The sequence below is a fragment of the Tenebrio molitor genome, chromosome 2 (assembly GCF_963966145.1).
Source record: "Tenebrio molitor chromosome 2, icTenMoli1.1, whole genome shotgun sequence".
In the NCBI taxonomy this organism is placed as follows: domain Eukaryota; kingdom Metazoa; phylum Arthropoda; class Insecta; order Coleoptera; family Tenebrionidae; genus Tenebrio; species Tenebrio molitor.
Window position 1 is genome coordinate 2,501,687 of NC_091047.1, and position 15,325 is coordinate 2,517,011.

At 36.0% G+C, this 15,325-nt stretch overlaps 2 protein-coding genes across 6 annotated transcripts in view; both read left to right on the plus strand.

Annotated features, from left to right (window-relative positions):
- LOC138122695 (receptor-type tyrosine-protein phosphatase kappa-like) overlaps positions 1-15,325 on the plus strand; it is a 33,810-nt gene that overhangs the window by 2,444 nt on the left and 16,041 nt on the right. The window contains exons 4-35 of one of the 5 annotated variants that reach the window (XM_069036957.1): positions 1,575-1,730; positions 1,808-2,106; positions 2,158-2,362; positions 2,412-2,593; positions 2,796-2,940; positions 2,993-3,088; positions 3,148-3,288; positions 3,343-3,480; positions 3,534-3,667; positions 4,971-5,163; positions 5,222-5,289; positions 5,342-5,522; positions 5,582-5,700; positions 6,250-6,688; positions 6,747-6,988; positions 7,045-7,114; positions 7,192-7,215; positions 8,441-8,634; positions 8,695-9,314; positions 9,574-9,629; positions 9,687-9,739; positions 9,805-9,924; positions 9,987-10,070; positions 10,125-10,259; positions 10,309-10,449; positions 10,496-10,626; positions 10,675-11,027; positions 11,086-11,309; positions 11,360-11,482; positions 11,568-11,710; positions 11,763-11,898; positions 11,955-12,194. The exons of 2 other annotated variants lie outside the window; for them this stretch is intronic. In XM_069036957.1, the coding sequence (XP_068893058.1) occupies positions 1,575-1,730; positions 1,808-2,106; positions 2,158-2,362; positions 2,412-2,593; positions 2,796-2,940; positions 2,993-3,088; positions 3,148-3,288; positions 3,343-3,480; positions 3,534-3,667; positions 4,971-5,163; positions 5,222-5,289; positions 5,342-5,522; positions 5,582-5,700; positions 6,250-6,688; positions 6,747-6,988; positions 7,045-7,114; positions 7,192-7,215; positions 8,441-8,634; positions 8,695-9,314; positions 9,574-9,629; positions 9,687-9,739; positions 9,805-9,924; positions 9,987-10,070; positions 10,125-10,259; positions 10,309-10,449; positions 10,496-10,626; positions 10,675-11,027; positions 11,086-11,309; positions 11,360-11,482; positions 11,568-11,710; positions 11,763-11,898; positions 11,955-12,026 (5,417 nt within the window). In that variant the 3' untranslated portion in view covers positions 12,027-12,194. Of the gene's footprint in view, positions 1-1,574; positions 1,731-1,807; positions 2,107-2,157; positions 2,363-2,411; positions 2,594-2,795; positions 2,941-2,992; positions 3,089-3,147; positions 3,289-3,342; positions 3,481-3,533; positions 3,668-4,970; positions 5,164-5,221; positions 5,290-5,341; positions 5,523-5,581; positions 5,701-6,249; positions 6,689-6,746; positions 6,989-7,044; positions 7,115-7,191; positions 7,216-8,440; positions 8,635-8,694; positions 9,315-9,573; positions 9,630-9,686; positions 9,740-9,804; positions 9,925-9,986; positions 10,071-10,124; positions 10,260-10,308; positions 10,450-10,495; positions 10,627-10,674; positions 11,028-11,085; positions 11,310-11,359; positions 11,483-11,567; positions 11,711-11,762; positions 11,899-11,954; positions 12,195-15,325 lie in introns of those variants that run through there. 2 more of the 5 variants (XM_069036961.1, XM_069036956.1) reach the window with 2 other exon arrangements.
- On the plus strand, positions 13,469-14,710 carry LOC138124867 (phenoloxidase-activating factor 2-like). The gene is made up of 2 exons (XM_069040048.1): positions 13,469-13,861; positions 13,912-14,710. Exons 1-2 carry the CDS (start codon positions 13,713-13,715, stop codon positions 14,708-14,710), a joined length of 948 nt encoding a protein of 315 aa, XP_068896149.1. The 5' UTR covers positions 13,469-13,712.

Sequence of the window (15,325 nt, forward strand, 5' to 3'; positions counted from 1 at the left end):
CGGGGAATAATAACAGGGCGCAATAAGAATAAGCGGGCGTAATGAATTCATAACGCCCTCATCAATTGCATCAATTGCAAGATGCCATTTTTTTTTTTTAAGAACACGTATAGTGAAAAATAAAATCTTGTATGCACCACAGCGTCACCGAATGATTACGCCCATCGAACAATATCCATCTCTCGGGCTAAAGCCCTCGAGCTGGATTCATCGTTCTCCGGGCGTAATCATCGTTGTAACGCCCTTGGTGCATAAATAGCTATTGAAACGAACATTAGCATTTTTAAATTATTACCCAATAGTTTCCAATTTAGTGAATAGATGGCGCTCGCCCAAGTGTCAATCTATAGCCCCTTTACTTACAAAGTAAATAGAATCAAACGAATTAATAGCGATTTATTTTCATTCTTTCCAAATTTTCAACATCCAAATTGGAGAAATAACGTTTTGTAAATCAGATTTTATTATTATCAAGTCAAATTATTTTCAGAATGCTCAAAAAGGCCAATGCTTTTTGGATGATTTTGAAGCACGGTGCGCGAAATCTACGTTCGCGGTTAATTGTTGCGTTTGCGAAATGTCATTTTAAGGTTAGTGAGTTCAAAAAACTTATTTAGTTATTTTCATAACATGCTAGTGTTACTCTATAATTGTAATAAAACCGTCAGCTAATGTTAACGGTAAATTTCGAAGGCACAGGTAACAGGTATAGTATTTTTACCCTTAATAGAAATATTAACTAAAATCATAAATCACACCAACAAAGAAACAGTTTACAAACCACGTACAGGTAAGAAACCGGTGATTTTTACCCGTTGAGTGTCACCAAATACTTGGTTGAGGTTATTAACATCCCACCATAAATTACCGGATGAGGTGCTTTAAGATATGTTTCTTTGTTGGTGTGATTTATGATTTTAGTCAATATTTCTATTAGGGGTAAAAATACTATACAGGTTGACCAAGAAGGACTGTTTGAGTTGGCAATTCTGAATTTTATGTTTAAACGGTACAACTGGAGTATACCTTCCGGTTGTTGACGGCTTGACACTGACACACGCATCATTGACAAGTAATATTTGAAATTTCAAACTAAATTAAATATGCTGCTGAATCTGTTCGAGAGGCTACAAAGGTATGTTTACAGCAAAATGGGGAGCACTTCGAGCATTTCCTTTAGTTAATTTTCTTCAAGTTTAATTTCTTTTTACCGTTAATTTTTACTCTCATCATAACCTGTTATGCTGTTATGTTATGTCAGATATCTGTCAAATAAACCAACAAAACGTCTACGATTGCAGTGTTGCAAATAACCGAATAAAAAATTTTTCTTAATTATTGTATTAACAACTTCTTGATCACCCCGTATTTTGAGAACTACAATTTATTTATTCAAAAGAGGAAGAATTTTAAAAACTAAAGAATTCATGGAATAAGAAAATCTAAATCTAACATATTCAATTATTCACAATCCACAAAACTAAATTGTGTAAAGTGTAACAACGTGACGCACAATAATATTTTCAATTAAATTAATTGAATAATACCAATCATACTTAAGCAATCAATTTCAGAATCAACATTTATACCGAAACGAAATAACAACTCTTTCGACTGTCGTATTGAAAATGATTTTAGAACTAATAAATATTTCATAAAAGCTCCTTGGGAGTTGAAGAACTCGTTGGAAACGAACATTAACGAAGTAATCGTTGACCAACGATGGGAAGGTAAGTTCATGTCGAATACAAATATGGACGTAGTTACAAAAATAACATTTAAAATGGATACGATTTATATTTTTTAGAAATGAAAATTTTTAAAACAGAATATGTTATTCGTAAAGGCATTCCTTTTAAATTTACTACGGTTTTGTCAACATTAAAATCCAACTTTGACATTCCCTTTTCAATACGCACTGAAAACGAAGCCCACATTTTTCTTTGCGATGGAGAAGATCCCCACGAATCTAATTGTTATTGGATCATGTTGCAAACTTTGGATGGAAGGAAAACTGCAATAGCAAAATGTCCAAAAAAATGTGTACCTAAAATTAATGAAGAAGAGTCCCAAAGAATGTGCACTACTATGCAACCTATTATATTGGTTTGTATTTACCTTCTGTATGTTCATTGATTTACATTGTATGGTGTTTAGCATACATATTTTACAAGATTCCTTAACAGCACTCACTGGACGCACTTGAAACTTACCAAGAGAGCCGAAACTTTAAGACTGTTTCAAATGAACGGATACAAAAGCTCAAAAATAATACAATTTTCAGATAATCAAGAACTAATTAATGTTACTCATATGGTTATTCATAGCAAAATGGTAAACGCGTTATGGAAAATTCACAAAGGTAACAAAAATATTTTCTTCACAGAAGAAAACATTTCTTTCCTTTTCAGTTGAATTCATTTATACAAACAAAGAAACAGATAGAGAACAACTAGGACCTACTTTCTCTCCGACGGAGGATTATATATGTGTGTCGATGTATCTGTTAATGTGCGATTATTGCAAAGTAAAATTAACATTACTTGATGCCAGTAATGGCGAAGTAATTGAACAAGATTTTAATCAACTCGTAGTAAGTCATGTTAAGCTCATACTAGACTAACATAAAAACAGTTAAAATTCGTCTTACTTGATTTCAACGTTCAGTTAATCGATAGTTAATTTTTAATTATCATCCGATACATTATGATGTATTATTATTGTTTTTGAATTAATTCATTTTGACGAATTGGACTGTACTGTACGTAAATGAAAGAGCTAACAAATATTTCTAGTCTTCAGAATGGAGAGAAATTAAGTTCATAAACGAGAGCAAACGGTATCAACATAACAAATTCAAATTATTAGTATCAACAATTGGCGGCACGAGGGATCAACGGTTCTGGGCAATCGACAGAGTTAGACTTTGTCAGAAGGAAGGTAAAGTAACAACATTCTCTAGCTGTAACTATCAACATAAAATCGCATTTAGAATTTCGAATGATTGATTTATACGAAAAAGCGACATGCCAATTGATGTCCGATAACAAGAAAATTATTACGTTCAAGGATTCAGTAGAAGTATCTGGTAAGAATTTGTTTATAGATTAAGACGTTCTTTTAATTTTCTTATTATTTCTTCTACAGAAAGTGAATGCCCTGAAAATACAATCGGAGAATTTTGTGTGCCCTGTAACTGGATTTATGGAAATTGCAGAGACGTCAAAATTTGTGACAACGACAAGTGTGTGTGTTCGTCAGGATACAGGAACAAGAATTGCTACAACGGTAAAGTAACACATGTTTATATTATTTCGCGTGGTTCAACACCAACATTTTTAGAATGCGAAACTGGACGGTATGGTCACGGGTGTAAAAAATCTTGCGGAAAATGCTACAACTATTATGACACGTGCAATTGGATTGACGGAACATGCTCCTCTTGTACTGATGGATTCAGCGGACCAAGATGCGATATACGTATGTAAAATTAAAATTCCATTCAAAAATAATTAACTTCTCTCTCAATTCAGCACCATCAATAATTTTCGCAAGACCTCCAGATGTAACTGATGTAAAATACACACAAGCCATCGTCCATGTGACAGATTTTACATTGGAAAATACATCTAATGAGACGGCTTCCGCTTACACAATTCAGTACAAAGTTGAGAAAGTCGTTTCAATATACTGGGTGTTAGGGAATGGTCTCCCAATAATGTCAGGGTGAGTTTCTCAGGGAAAATATGGTCGAAAATCTTAATACCATTTTTTCCCAACATGAATGGTTTTCTCAAAGATAAAAATTTAAAATGGTGCCCCACTGTTTGGGAGTTTTGCACCATTTTATTGTTGTGATAATTAAATAAATAGTTAAAGTTCTGAAATGAAAGTTAATTGCTTAGCAACTAAAAGACAACAATGCCTTTATGTTAGATTTTATCGAGTACCTACTATCACAATGACAGTTTCGGTTTTGAATATGTATGTACTTCGCTTGGATAATATCTCATCAAAAACTACCAGGATTGCACATTTTTAAGGTCAAAATCAATAATTCATTCGAAATATTTATCTAGATTCACCGCAACCTTATTGCTGCAATAAACTGAAATTATTTCTGCAGCTTTATTTGTGAAACCACATCTCGATCAACCTCTAAAGGGATTTGAAATCGAGCACTCACCAGCTAATACTACTAATAACTAATAAGATTCGTTAACTTTTGTGTAACTTTATTTATTTGTATTGAAAAAAATCATAATAAATGTTCAAAATGTCTTCCGTTTGCCCTAATACAAGCATTAGCATACCTTCGGATGGCAGCAGTAGCCTTTCCGCTATATTCGCCATACCTAAAAAACATATCTGCATACTCCTCGATAGAATATTCGGGCAATGTAAACGATTGTAGTCTTCGCAGGCGACGGATAAAAGATAGATCAAATTAAAATGTAAACTTTGACAGTAGTAAATTTCGAATCGTTACCAAGCAATCATTTTTAAGTCAAAACATATAAGATTTTTTTCCTGCACAAAGCAATATTTCAGCAGTTCCAAAATAGCAGGGAACAAGTTTATTTTCAGAAAACGGTTTAATTTATCCAAAAACGGTATAAAGGTTTTCGACCACATTTTCCCTGATAAACTCACCCTGAAATTCTTGGGAGACCATTGCCTAACACCCTGTATAAATAATTTGTAACAATCTCTGGACGGAATGTGACAACTTTGCCGTTAAATTCAAAAATTACAAACGATTGTATAATGTAACTGATGTGCAACAAAGTAACCAAGTACCGAGTGTAAATGGTACTTATTAGTTTAATATTTACATGTATTGGCAGTATCAGTGAAGAAATAACTAATTTGCAGTATATGCAAATGTATGTGTACGCAGCAAAGCTGAAATTTTCTGTTCAAAGAGTCTTCACTTCGTTACATTTATGTCATTTTAACGAATATTTTAGATAGCAACAAATAAAAATTCAAAATGGATCACAGACAATTCAAATCATACATTGAACGAGAATCATTCAATACTAATCAATAATTTAAAAGCCGACACAAAATATTTTGTGAGAGGCGTTATCATCACAAATAATGGAAATGCTCAAGTGGGATCGCATTTAAAATTTAAAGAATTCACCACCAATTGTCAAGGTATTCAAGTCTTTTTGATTTTTACAGATTTTTATATTTATTTATCTGTTGATTTTAGAGATACCTGTGGACAATATTGAGATAAAATCAACCAACACCACCGCATTCGTTTCCTTAAAAACTCCGGTAAATTTAATAATCTTTCAGCTAACTAAACCGAAACTTTTACTTCTTACAGATGAGAAATACAACGTGTAAATTGGAAAAATACATTTATTTACAACAAACTGGAAATCGTGGATCACTTAACAATGCAAGTGTATATTTTGATGGATTAAATCCGCTCACAAACTACACAATAATCTTTCAACGTAATATCCAAGAGCACCAGAAGAAACAGTTTCAAACGGCAGAGGGAGGTAAATTGCTTTAAAGATATTAATACAGTAACCTCCCTTTATCGAAATCTATTTTACAGTTCCACAACAAGTCTTTAATCTGAGAGTCGCGAATAAAGCATCATCAACAATTTCCATAAAATGGGAAAAACCTGCTTCAATTAACGGGGTATTTAAACATTACATCGTTAAATATCAAGTAAGTAAAGTGCGTCTATCGATATTTTGAAACGACTTTTTAAACACTAGTTAACATTTTGGGTCGTTTATGATGGTCTCATTACTAGGGGATTATTTACCTACCCTGTAACAAAAACTCTCGATGGTACCTACGGATTATTGAGGATCGGTTACTCACCACTTTTACGACAATCTTTGTTAGCGGGCAATAAACCACTAAAGGAAGCAAAAGGTCGTTTTAAAATATCGATAGACGCACTTTAGTCACGGATGAAAAATATAGTTCTCCCAGAGTTCCAGCGATTTTATGGCAGGGTACCATTGTATAAACATTAACAACACCGACAATAGGTTTAAACCGCAAGTACAACCCCTAATCGTAAATTCGTCCAAGTACTACCCTGTAAACTGACAGGTATAGAACGAAAATGATGATTGACAGGGGTCTGTTTATGTCGCTTATCGCCATCTCAACAGGCGTAATAATTACTATTGCCCTGCCATAAAACCGCTGCAGCTCTGGGAGAACTTTACCAAAATCGTTCAACCCTTTTTCCTCTCGTGCCAGCAACCAACAAATCGATCTGCGGAGCATACTCTGAATGTGACCGAAACTTCAGTAACAATACAAGATTTACTTTCATGTTCGCTCTACAAGTTTACTGTGTTTGCCGAAAACACAAAATTGAAAGGACTTCCGTTACAGCTTTTTGAAGGAACGTTACCCGAGGTGACAGTTTTTCCCAGCGTGCGTGGGGTTAACATTACGCTGTCAAATAATTGCAAAAGGATTATGGGACTCGTGGAAACGATCGTCATTTGTACCAGTGAATGGTGCAGGAACCAAAACAGAGCTCATAAAAGAACGAACCATTATTCCGACGACATAATTACGATAAATGGGTTAACTCCATTTTCAGACTACAGCGCGTATCTGACATTTAGTGGACATTCTGATGATTATTCGGGATCCTACACGAAAAAAATTTTTAGGACAAAACCAACTAGTAATTAATTGTTTTTCGAAACTGTAAACAAAATCTAATCGAATTTATTCGTTTTCAGTTCCCAGTGTGGTCACTGATTTGCAGGTTTATACAAAAAACGAAAGTTCAGTTTCGCTCAGATGGAAACCACCTTACCCACCAACAGGTGTTTTAGAAAAATATCAAATTGAATATGATAAACTATATTTTCATGGAAACAGCTATAAAAAGGAATTTGAAATTATGACTTGCAAATTATGGTCAGATTTTCATTGTGTCACAGTGTCCGATTTGGAGCGTCGCGTAGAATACAGATTTAAAGTGCGTAATTTAAAATTATTGGAAGTGGTAGTATTAAAATTATTATTAATGTACAGGTGAACGCCAAAAATGAATATGTTGCAGAATTTGGATCAGGGATTTTCGTTAAAACGGAAACAAAAATAGGTCGGCATCAAAATAATATTTTAAGTTTTCAAATTCCGGATTTTATTTAAAATCTTTTATTTCATACTGTCCGGTAGATGTTCGCTTGCATCATGCGGTAGGTGAGTTATATTATAACAGTGTCATTAAGCAATACCTACCGGAGTGTTTTATTTTTATCCATCAAATCTGACATTGAAAAGTTAAAAAGTCAAAAAATATTTAATCTAAAAAAACAATAGCAGCGGCCGTTGTCACAGGAAAAAGTGATGCTATTTTCACAGAATGTATTTTTTAATTTTTAAAATAAAATTATGATGCACAAGAGACTTCCAGTATGAAATAATAGTATATTATGATACAAGTTTATAAGGAAGCCTTTAAAGCACGCGCGACGAGTTTAAGAGCACGACGCGTAGCGGAGTGCTTTTAACGTCGCAAGTGCTTTAAAGGCCCTTATAAACGTGTATCATAGGCTATTTTTTATTATACCTGCACTAAAATCTGAAAATTATAACAAAAAAAAAGTAAATTGAAATACCTTTTCCGAAGTAATCTGTGTCATTAATCGTTGATATAGAAATGGTCAATTGTTGTTGTTTCGTTGCTATCATAAATTGTGTATAAATGTCTATTTATCATTGTTCAAAATGTAGGTGAATTTGTTGTTACCTAAGCAACCCTTAAAGCTTTAGTGTTTTAAAGGCCCTTTTACGCACGCATTTTAGTGTCAAAAACAGGGATTATGATTCAGGTATAATAATAAATACATTACGATGTAAAGTAACGCTTAAGGTATAAGATTATATGGCCCTTTAAAAGTATTTGACCGGAAGTAAACGTTCCTTTTGTCGCAATTGCAGTAGGCGGTCAGCCCAACCATAAATCATGCTTCAAGCAATTCTCTGTTGTGAATTCCAGAGCCGGCCTCAAAACAAATGCGTACCGACGAAATTATATTTATTTATTAAATATACCACACTATTACAAATCATCTTTACTGTTTTCAAGACACAAAGTATTAAAGGGAATTTCGTTGCAATAACAAAATTTACAATAAACATCAAAAACATGTTTTATCAGAAATTTTTAATCCCTGCCCTGAACGAAGGAAAAGGGATGCAGCTGCACGAGCCGAGACAACCATCTTAATGCCAATATTGGTTTCCATTATTGGGATAATTTTAGTGCTGCCGTATAATCTTATACCTTAATCGTTACTACATCCGGTAGTACGAGTAAGTACTTGTAACAGGTACTCGTTTAGACATTCTTGACTCGGCTCCTAATGTCGCCTCGTCCATAATGTCTAACCTACCGGACTTATAACGTACATTACTATTTCAGAATCATCAGGAGCGCCCTACGATTTAAACATCACTTGGACGATTAATAATGACCTGATACTGCAATGGAAACATCCAAACGAATCTAACGGTCCAATTGGATATTTTAATATCATTTTAAAAAGTGAAACAAACAAGGTCGAAAAGAATTTACTAATCACGAATGTTACCTATTTTTTAAATTATAATTTCAAAGTAAGTGCAAAACCAAACTTGATGCATACGTATTTACTTATGTAAACTCATCGTTTCTAGATAGATTCCGCAGAACTGTTTCCTTCTACCCGATACATCGTGCATGTGTCTGCATTCAACGGTTTCTCCGGTCATTATGTTTACTTATCAGACACAAGTCCACCCGACATACCATTACTGAATGGTGATCCTGAAAGTAACAGTTCAAAAGATACAATTACACTAAAAATCTCGCTTCAAAAACCAAGAGGAGAAACTGACAACCGTCTTCTGTACATCTTAATATCCGATAAAAACAACAACCGCGACTCGCACAAATTCGAAAAATTTGGTCTAAAAAAGTTCAAAATTGCAGTCAATTGCACTTTGGAGCCTTCAAAAGAGAGTTTGAACGTCACTATTGGTAACGCCTATCAATTCGACAATTGTAACCAAACAAACAATCTTCCACTAGAACCGGCAACTTTCTACAATATCACAGTACTGTTATTGCACATTTTTCAAAACAAGAGCAGCCATAACATATACACATTCATGTACAAGACACTAGACACTAGACACAAGACACTAGACAGTAGTGAACAGGTCTATCTAGATAGACCTATTCACTTCCAAAAAAGTTTCTTCGGTTTATTATTTTTAGCATTGTTAATACTTCCTGTGATAGGATATCTTTACGTGTAAGTTTAAATGTATGTACAGTCGATCGACAAATAAAACTGGGACAAAAATAACTATCACATAAATTAAAAAATTCCAAATCTCCATCGTTTAATTACGGCTTTATCACAAATTGATTAACTTTGGTATGGCATATTGTACAGACTTTGATAAATATATTGACAATTCAATAGTCTGATTTACATAGCTTACATATTAAGTATCCCAGTTTTATTTGTCCATCGACCGTACGTTCTTCTGTTTAATAAACATTTTCAGAAAGATACAAAATCTATTAAAATGTCGGAAAAATGTGTCAAGAAGGGACAACACGTGTAAGTTTATTGTATTTAAAAAGAAACCTAAATATAATTAATGTATCCCTGTTGCAGCGCTACTCCAACCAGGAGAAGCTGAGGATGCTGCTTCAAATACTGAACCAAAAGTAATTTCGCATCTGCGAAAATTTTTATTTTATTTGAATTTCACTTCATACTTGTATTTTTTCAGAACCAAAATGGTGAAACAAGTAGGAGTACTGACATTTATTCGAACAAAGTTAAAGCTGAACATTTTTTAAACTATGTCAAAACGTGTATCCAAACCAAACAACTCGAAAAGGAACATCAGGTGAGAAAATTTACTAACAATAAAATAATAGCGGCAACTAGATAAAACTTTCACAATTTTAGATAATTTTAAATAGTCTTGCCAAGAACACGTATGAAACGTTACACCAAGGTCCTTTGGAATATGTCGATGTGCAGTTCGCCAATGTAAGATCGTATATTTTGCCGTGAGGATAGAAATATGTTCGTAATTTTCAACAGGGACATCTCGTCAAAAAAATTTACATAACTAGTCCAATACCCGAGAGAAACGAAATTGACAGTTTTTGGAAGACAATTTGGGACGAGAATATTTATAATATAGTACTTTTTGACACTTGCCACATAAACGATCTGGTACGGGTCATACACTTGTCACATTACACACCAACATTGTTTCTTGTAGAAAACATTTGAAAATTACTGGCCGGACGTTAACGAAGAAGTACAGGGTTGCGACATCTCCGTTCGCTGTGTCTTCGAAGAAACATTCGCCACTTACCAATGCAGAAGATTTATGATACACTATGAAAATCTGACTCGTCAGGTAAACTTCAAAGCACGCATCGTCCTTTCTAATAACCTGATTCCAGGTAGACCAGCTTCAATTTTCTTTACTGTCGAACAAAGAGGTCCACTGTTTGTCACTGAATTACGCCGAGTTTTTTAAAAGAGTGTCGGAGATTCCTTTCGGTTGCAACTCACCTATTCTCGTCCACAGCAGGTTAGTCGTAGATTTGCAAATCGAATTTAATTTCAACAGTTCTTACAGTTCGGGGATGCACGGCAGCACCTTCGCTCTGCTTTGTGACATTTGTCTCAGGACGACTAAGAAGGACGGCGTCGTGGACGTTTTAGGGAATCTCCAAAGACTCACAGAATACAACACAAATTTCGTCGTAGATTATGACCATTACGTGCTGACTCATCTGGTCATCCTTGAGAATCTTTTTGGTCTCGACACCAGCATCAATTGCAATTCTCTCGATATGAGTAGAACCCACTTGTTCACAGCAGACGAAACCGAAATACATTTGAGACACCTGAAAGACACCTTATGGATGGATGCGGTAACAAGAAGAGTGGAAAGAGACAGTCATGTTTATTTCCGAGCCGTTTCTCAATGTAATCATAGGAAAAGCATCTGGTCATACCAAGAAAGTAATATCTGTTTGTGTTTTAGTACACGATGGTAAAGTCTATTTTGAGCCTTATACCTTGGATGAGGAAATTTCTCCGTGCTGGAATCGACTAGGTGCCATTAGTGTTGACGGTTTCAGATGTCCTAATAAATTTGTAGTCGTACCTCAGCCGACGTCGAACACACTAAGTGACATTTGGCATTTGGTTGTTGAGAAAAATATTTCAATCATTTTGTCGCTGAATGAAATTACTCCGTTGTCTACAGTGAGTCAAGTTGAAAGTAAAGATAAAATCTCGTAACAGTTGTATTACAGAACGTTCCCTTTCTGCCAGAAAATAAAAAAGCAAAAATGTGTTCGAAAACGAAGGTAAAACCAAAACTTACCAGAGATTTTGGAAATTATGAGTGGACAACGCTGGAGCTGAGCAACGGAACGGTACTAGTTTGGACAATTTTTAAAGAAACTTTGAAATGTTGAATCTGCAATGAGCTGACTCTCACATTCACTCTATTTCTTTCAGAAACAACAAATTGTTGAGATCCTGTCGGTGACGACGTGGCCTGCCGAAACAGCCTGTCCTCCGGATGTTTCAGAATTTGTGAATTTTTGTATCGCCGCTAACGAAAGAATGAAAGGGTCTGGATCGGTGATGGTGACGTGTTGGTGCGTAAGAGTAATTGTGGGTTTGAACGTTGTGTTCCAATTTCTTTTTCAGTGATGGAGTTACGGCGTCGGGATTGTTTACGGCGATGTCTTATAACATGGAACAGATGAAAACGAACGGAATGTGCGATGTGTGCACGAGTGTCCGAACTGTTCGGCGTCATTGTCCTCAGTTTGTTAACGACAAAGTAAACAACAGCGAAGGGAAAAATTACTAAATTAATTACAATTTTTTCTCTTTCAGAAGCAGTACACTTTCTTGGTAGAAGCTGCGCATCGTTACATTAATGAATGTAAATTATATGAAGTAAGATAAATATAATTTCATAATTATAGTTTGGGTGAATTAATTAATCAATCAATAAATTAGTTAACGACGCACATTTTTTAACTTTCTGCGTAGATATGTGTTTGTAGATATGTATTTAGATTTTGTTATTGAGGTAATTGTCATTTGAATAAAATAATATAACAGATTTCCTAATTTTAGGCAATTTTATTTTAGCAATAACTCCTTTGAAGAAGTTTCCAACGGCACTCATCAGAGTCTATGGTACTTTCAAAATTCTAACAAAACATTTCCTTGCTAAATTTATCGTTATTTTTGTTTTCACATATTTTGGTACGGCAAATATTTGTTTCAAGTAAATAAACATAAACATAAACAGCGATAAATGTAAAAATACTATGTATAAGATTTTTTTTTAAAGCGAATATTCTAGTTATATTTAATTATATTGAACCGTAGTAATTGAAAGAAACCAGTGTTAAAAAAATTTCTTTTTAAACAAAAATCACAAATAAATTATGTATACACAGTGTGTTGCGGTTAAGATGAAAACTGATCTTTTCGTTCTCTGTACGAGTAAAGATGTGATTTTTTACACTCGTAGAATTTCATGAGGTGCATCTCTTCAAGTACCCAACTCAACTGCAAGTTGTAATCTCGCGAAGAGGGTCAATTTTGCATGTTTTTCTTCGCGTTAGAGATGGCGAAAGAAGTTATCAGAACCCTCGGGAGTTGTTAGATCCTTTATCGGGCGTCTTCCTAGGTGGTGGTGAAAAGAATCGGAGAAATAAATTACGGCCACCAACAACGTCTGACCCATCATAGTGGGCGGTTGAGTAAACATGGCGATGACTAGTGATTCATAATAATATAAAATTTAACGAAAATCCGTTGCAAGGAGACAATCTCCGGATAAAAATTCACCTTTCAAAAAGAGGGAAGCCCCATGGATAAGGAGAGGCTGCACCAGATTCCTGATGCAAACTGAAAGGAAGAAAACTCATATGAGGAACTTGCAACATTCAAGGAATTTCAACAAAAATAAAAAAAGTTGCACCAGAATTTAAAAGATGCAAAAGATACAAAATAGACATTGGAATTTTTAACTGAAACAAAGAAAAAAGAACAAGCAAACAAATTCTTTGGAGGGTATTTCACGAGTGATAATGAGCCGGACGGCATTGAAAATGCAACCCACAATACATTGTGAAAAAAAGCCGGATATTTTAATTTTAATATCCGGCTTTTTTTGAGATTTTGAGAATGTATTGTGGGTTGCATTTTTAATGTTGTCGGACTCATTATCACCCGTGAAATACCCTGTATAATAAGGAAATCATATTGACTAAGTGCCTTCTCAGAAAAATTCTTTTTTGAAAACATGTATAGGTATAAATACTTAGAAACATTTTTATTTATGTTTAGATGTGCATAAAATGTTTGTTACTTACCACAGTAATAACATCTGTACGGCACAGACTTCAAGAAAAACTCTTTTGCGTCTTCAGCTAAGTCACAATATCTTAAAGAGGGGGCAAATCTAGACGTATATGTACTATAAATATACAAGAGGTGTAAAGAGTTTTGCCGCAGCTGTTGTTTATTCGGATTTTTCCAAATCCACCCCGTGGTAGGGTGGGAACAAACTCAAATCGAACAAATTTAGTCATTTGAGTCGTGTCTTCAAGTTTTGTCGGACGACTTCCCTCCACCATGCGTGCCACCACGACGCTGTTCTTCTTCTGCATTTACGTCGCAACAAAATTATCTCGCGCCTCAAACTGCACTTGTGTCCCTTTCTACAACTGCTCTGACGAAGACTCCGCTGTGATTTCTGACGGCCGAGGCCTCATAGAAGTTCGGTAAGTACCGCCGCCCCTTTTTTGGTTTCTCTAATTGGTAGCAATTGCAGGAAGTCTCGACAATGCAAGGGCGTGTTGGAAGTGTGTTGCAACACCATGATCGTCGCGCCCGCGACCGTCCCCGCGCCGAAGCCCCAAAAAGGCTGCGGCTTGCAAAACCGCGAAAGCTTCCTCTGGTCGTCCACGCTCCTCTTCAAGCAGTACCCGAACTTCGTGGCGTCGTACAAGTGTCGCGTCTCCCTCGTCCACCCCAAAGTGGCGGTCACGGCGGCGTACTGCCTCCAAGACAAGGGGTATTATCAGGTCAGGATCGGCGGTACGATCCGTACAGTGGCGCGGGTTGTCGTGCATCCGTCTTTTAAACAGGCGTCGCTGCAGAACGACGTCGCACTGTTGGTCTTGGACAAGCCGTTTAAGATGGACAAGGCCGGAGTTGTGTGCGTCCCACCGCCGGGGTCGCTCTTCGATGGTAGCAACTGTACTGCCACCACTAGGACGTCGGAGGAGGACGGAAGTTTGAGGATGATTCGGTTGCCGATGGTGTCCAGAGACGAGTGTGTGGACTTGTTGCGCAAGACCAGATTGGGGGGTTACTTCCAGTTGCACCAGTCGTTCATTTGCGCCGGGGGTGGTGCGGATCAGGACACGTGCGGCGGAGACGGAGGGAGTCCCTTGATTTGTGCGGTGCCGGGGGTTCCCGGGCGGTTCCAGCAGGTCGGGATAGTGTCCTGGGGGATCGGGTGCGGTGGAAATCTCCCGGGAGTCTACGTGAATCTGGCTCACTTCCGGGAATGGATCGACGAGGTTATGACCGAAAACGGACTAGACATCAGCGTTTACAGACTCTGATTGTTTTTTAAATTAATTTTATGTTACTAAATTGTTAACGTTTTTTAAATTGATAATAAAAAGAAAAAATTGTGATGCTATTTTTGTCATTTCATGCATTCCCATTAGAAAAATCGAGATGAAGCGACAGTTGCACCCGCTGAAAATGCAGATGTCAAGGAGCAAATGAATACCGTGCCATCGGAAATTTAAAAAAACAAGATGGCCATGATTAATACACTTCAGTTGGCAGCACGTAAAAATTTAATTCAAATGTCATCAGATGTCATTAATTACAATAGTAAATGTCATTCCGGACTTTCGAGGCACTTATCAACAACTTGCCTTGCCTTTTTCCTACCTGAAAAACAACGTGTTCAAAAAATAGGCCTGGCACAATTCCCGAATTAATGCGATAACTGCAATTTAATTGATGTCCCCGGTCCCGACTATGCGAAGGTCATTTGAAAACATAAAGCGAAGAGAGTAACATTATGTTTGGAAGCTGAAGGCTTCGAACATTTACTCTAGTTCGTAAATACGATTGGAGCTCCTCATGATTCTTTTACAACCGACAGGTCACACCTTTATCAAAATCAAGATTTCAACGTTCTCAAAATCACTAACCTAACTTTT

What these genes read in the sequence shown, in the direction of transcription:
- LOC138124867 (XM_069040048.1), top strand. Translation starts at nt 13,713, where the DNA reads ATGCGTGCCACCACGACGCTGTTCTTCTTCTGCATTTACGTCGCAACA. An exon ending in CGAGGCCTCATAGAAGTTCG is followed by an intron (nt 13,862 to 13,911) that starts GTAAGTACCGCC and finishes TAGCAATTGCAG; the next exon opens with GAAGTCTCGACAATGCAAGG.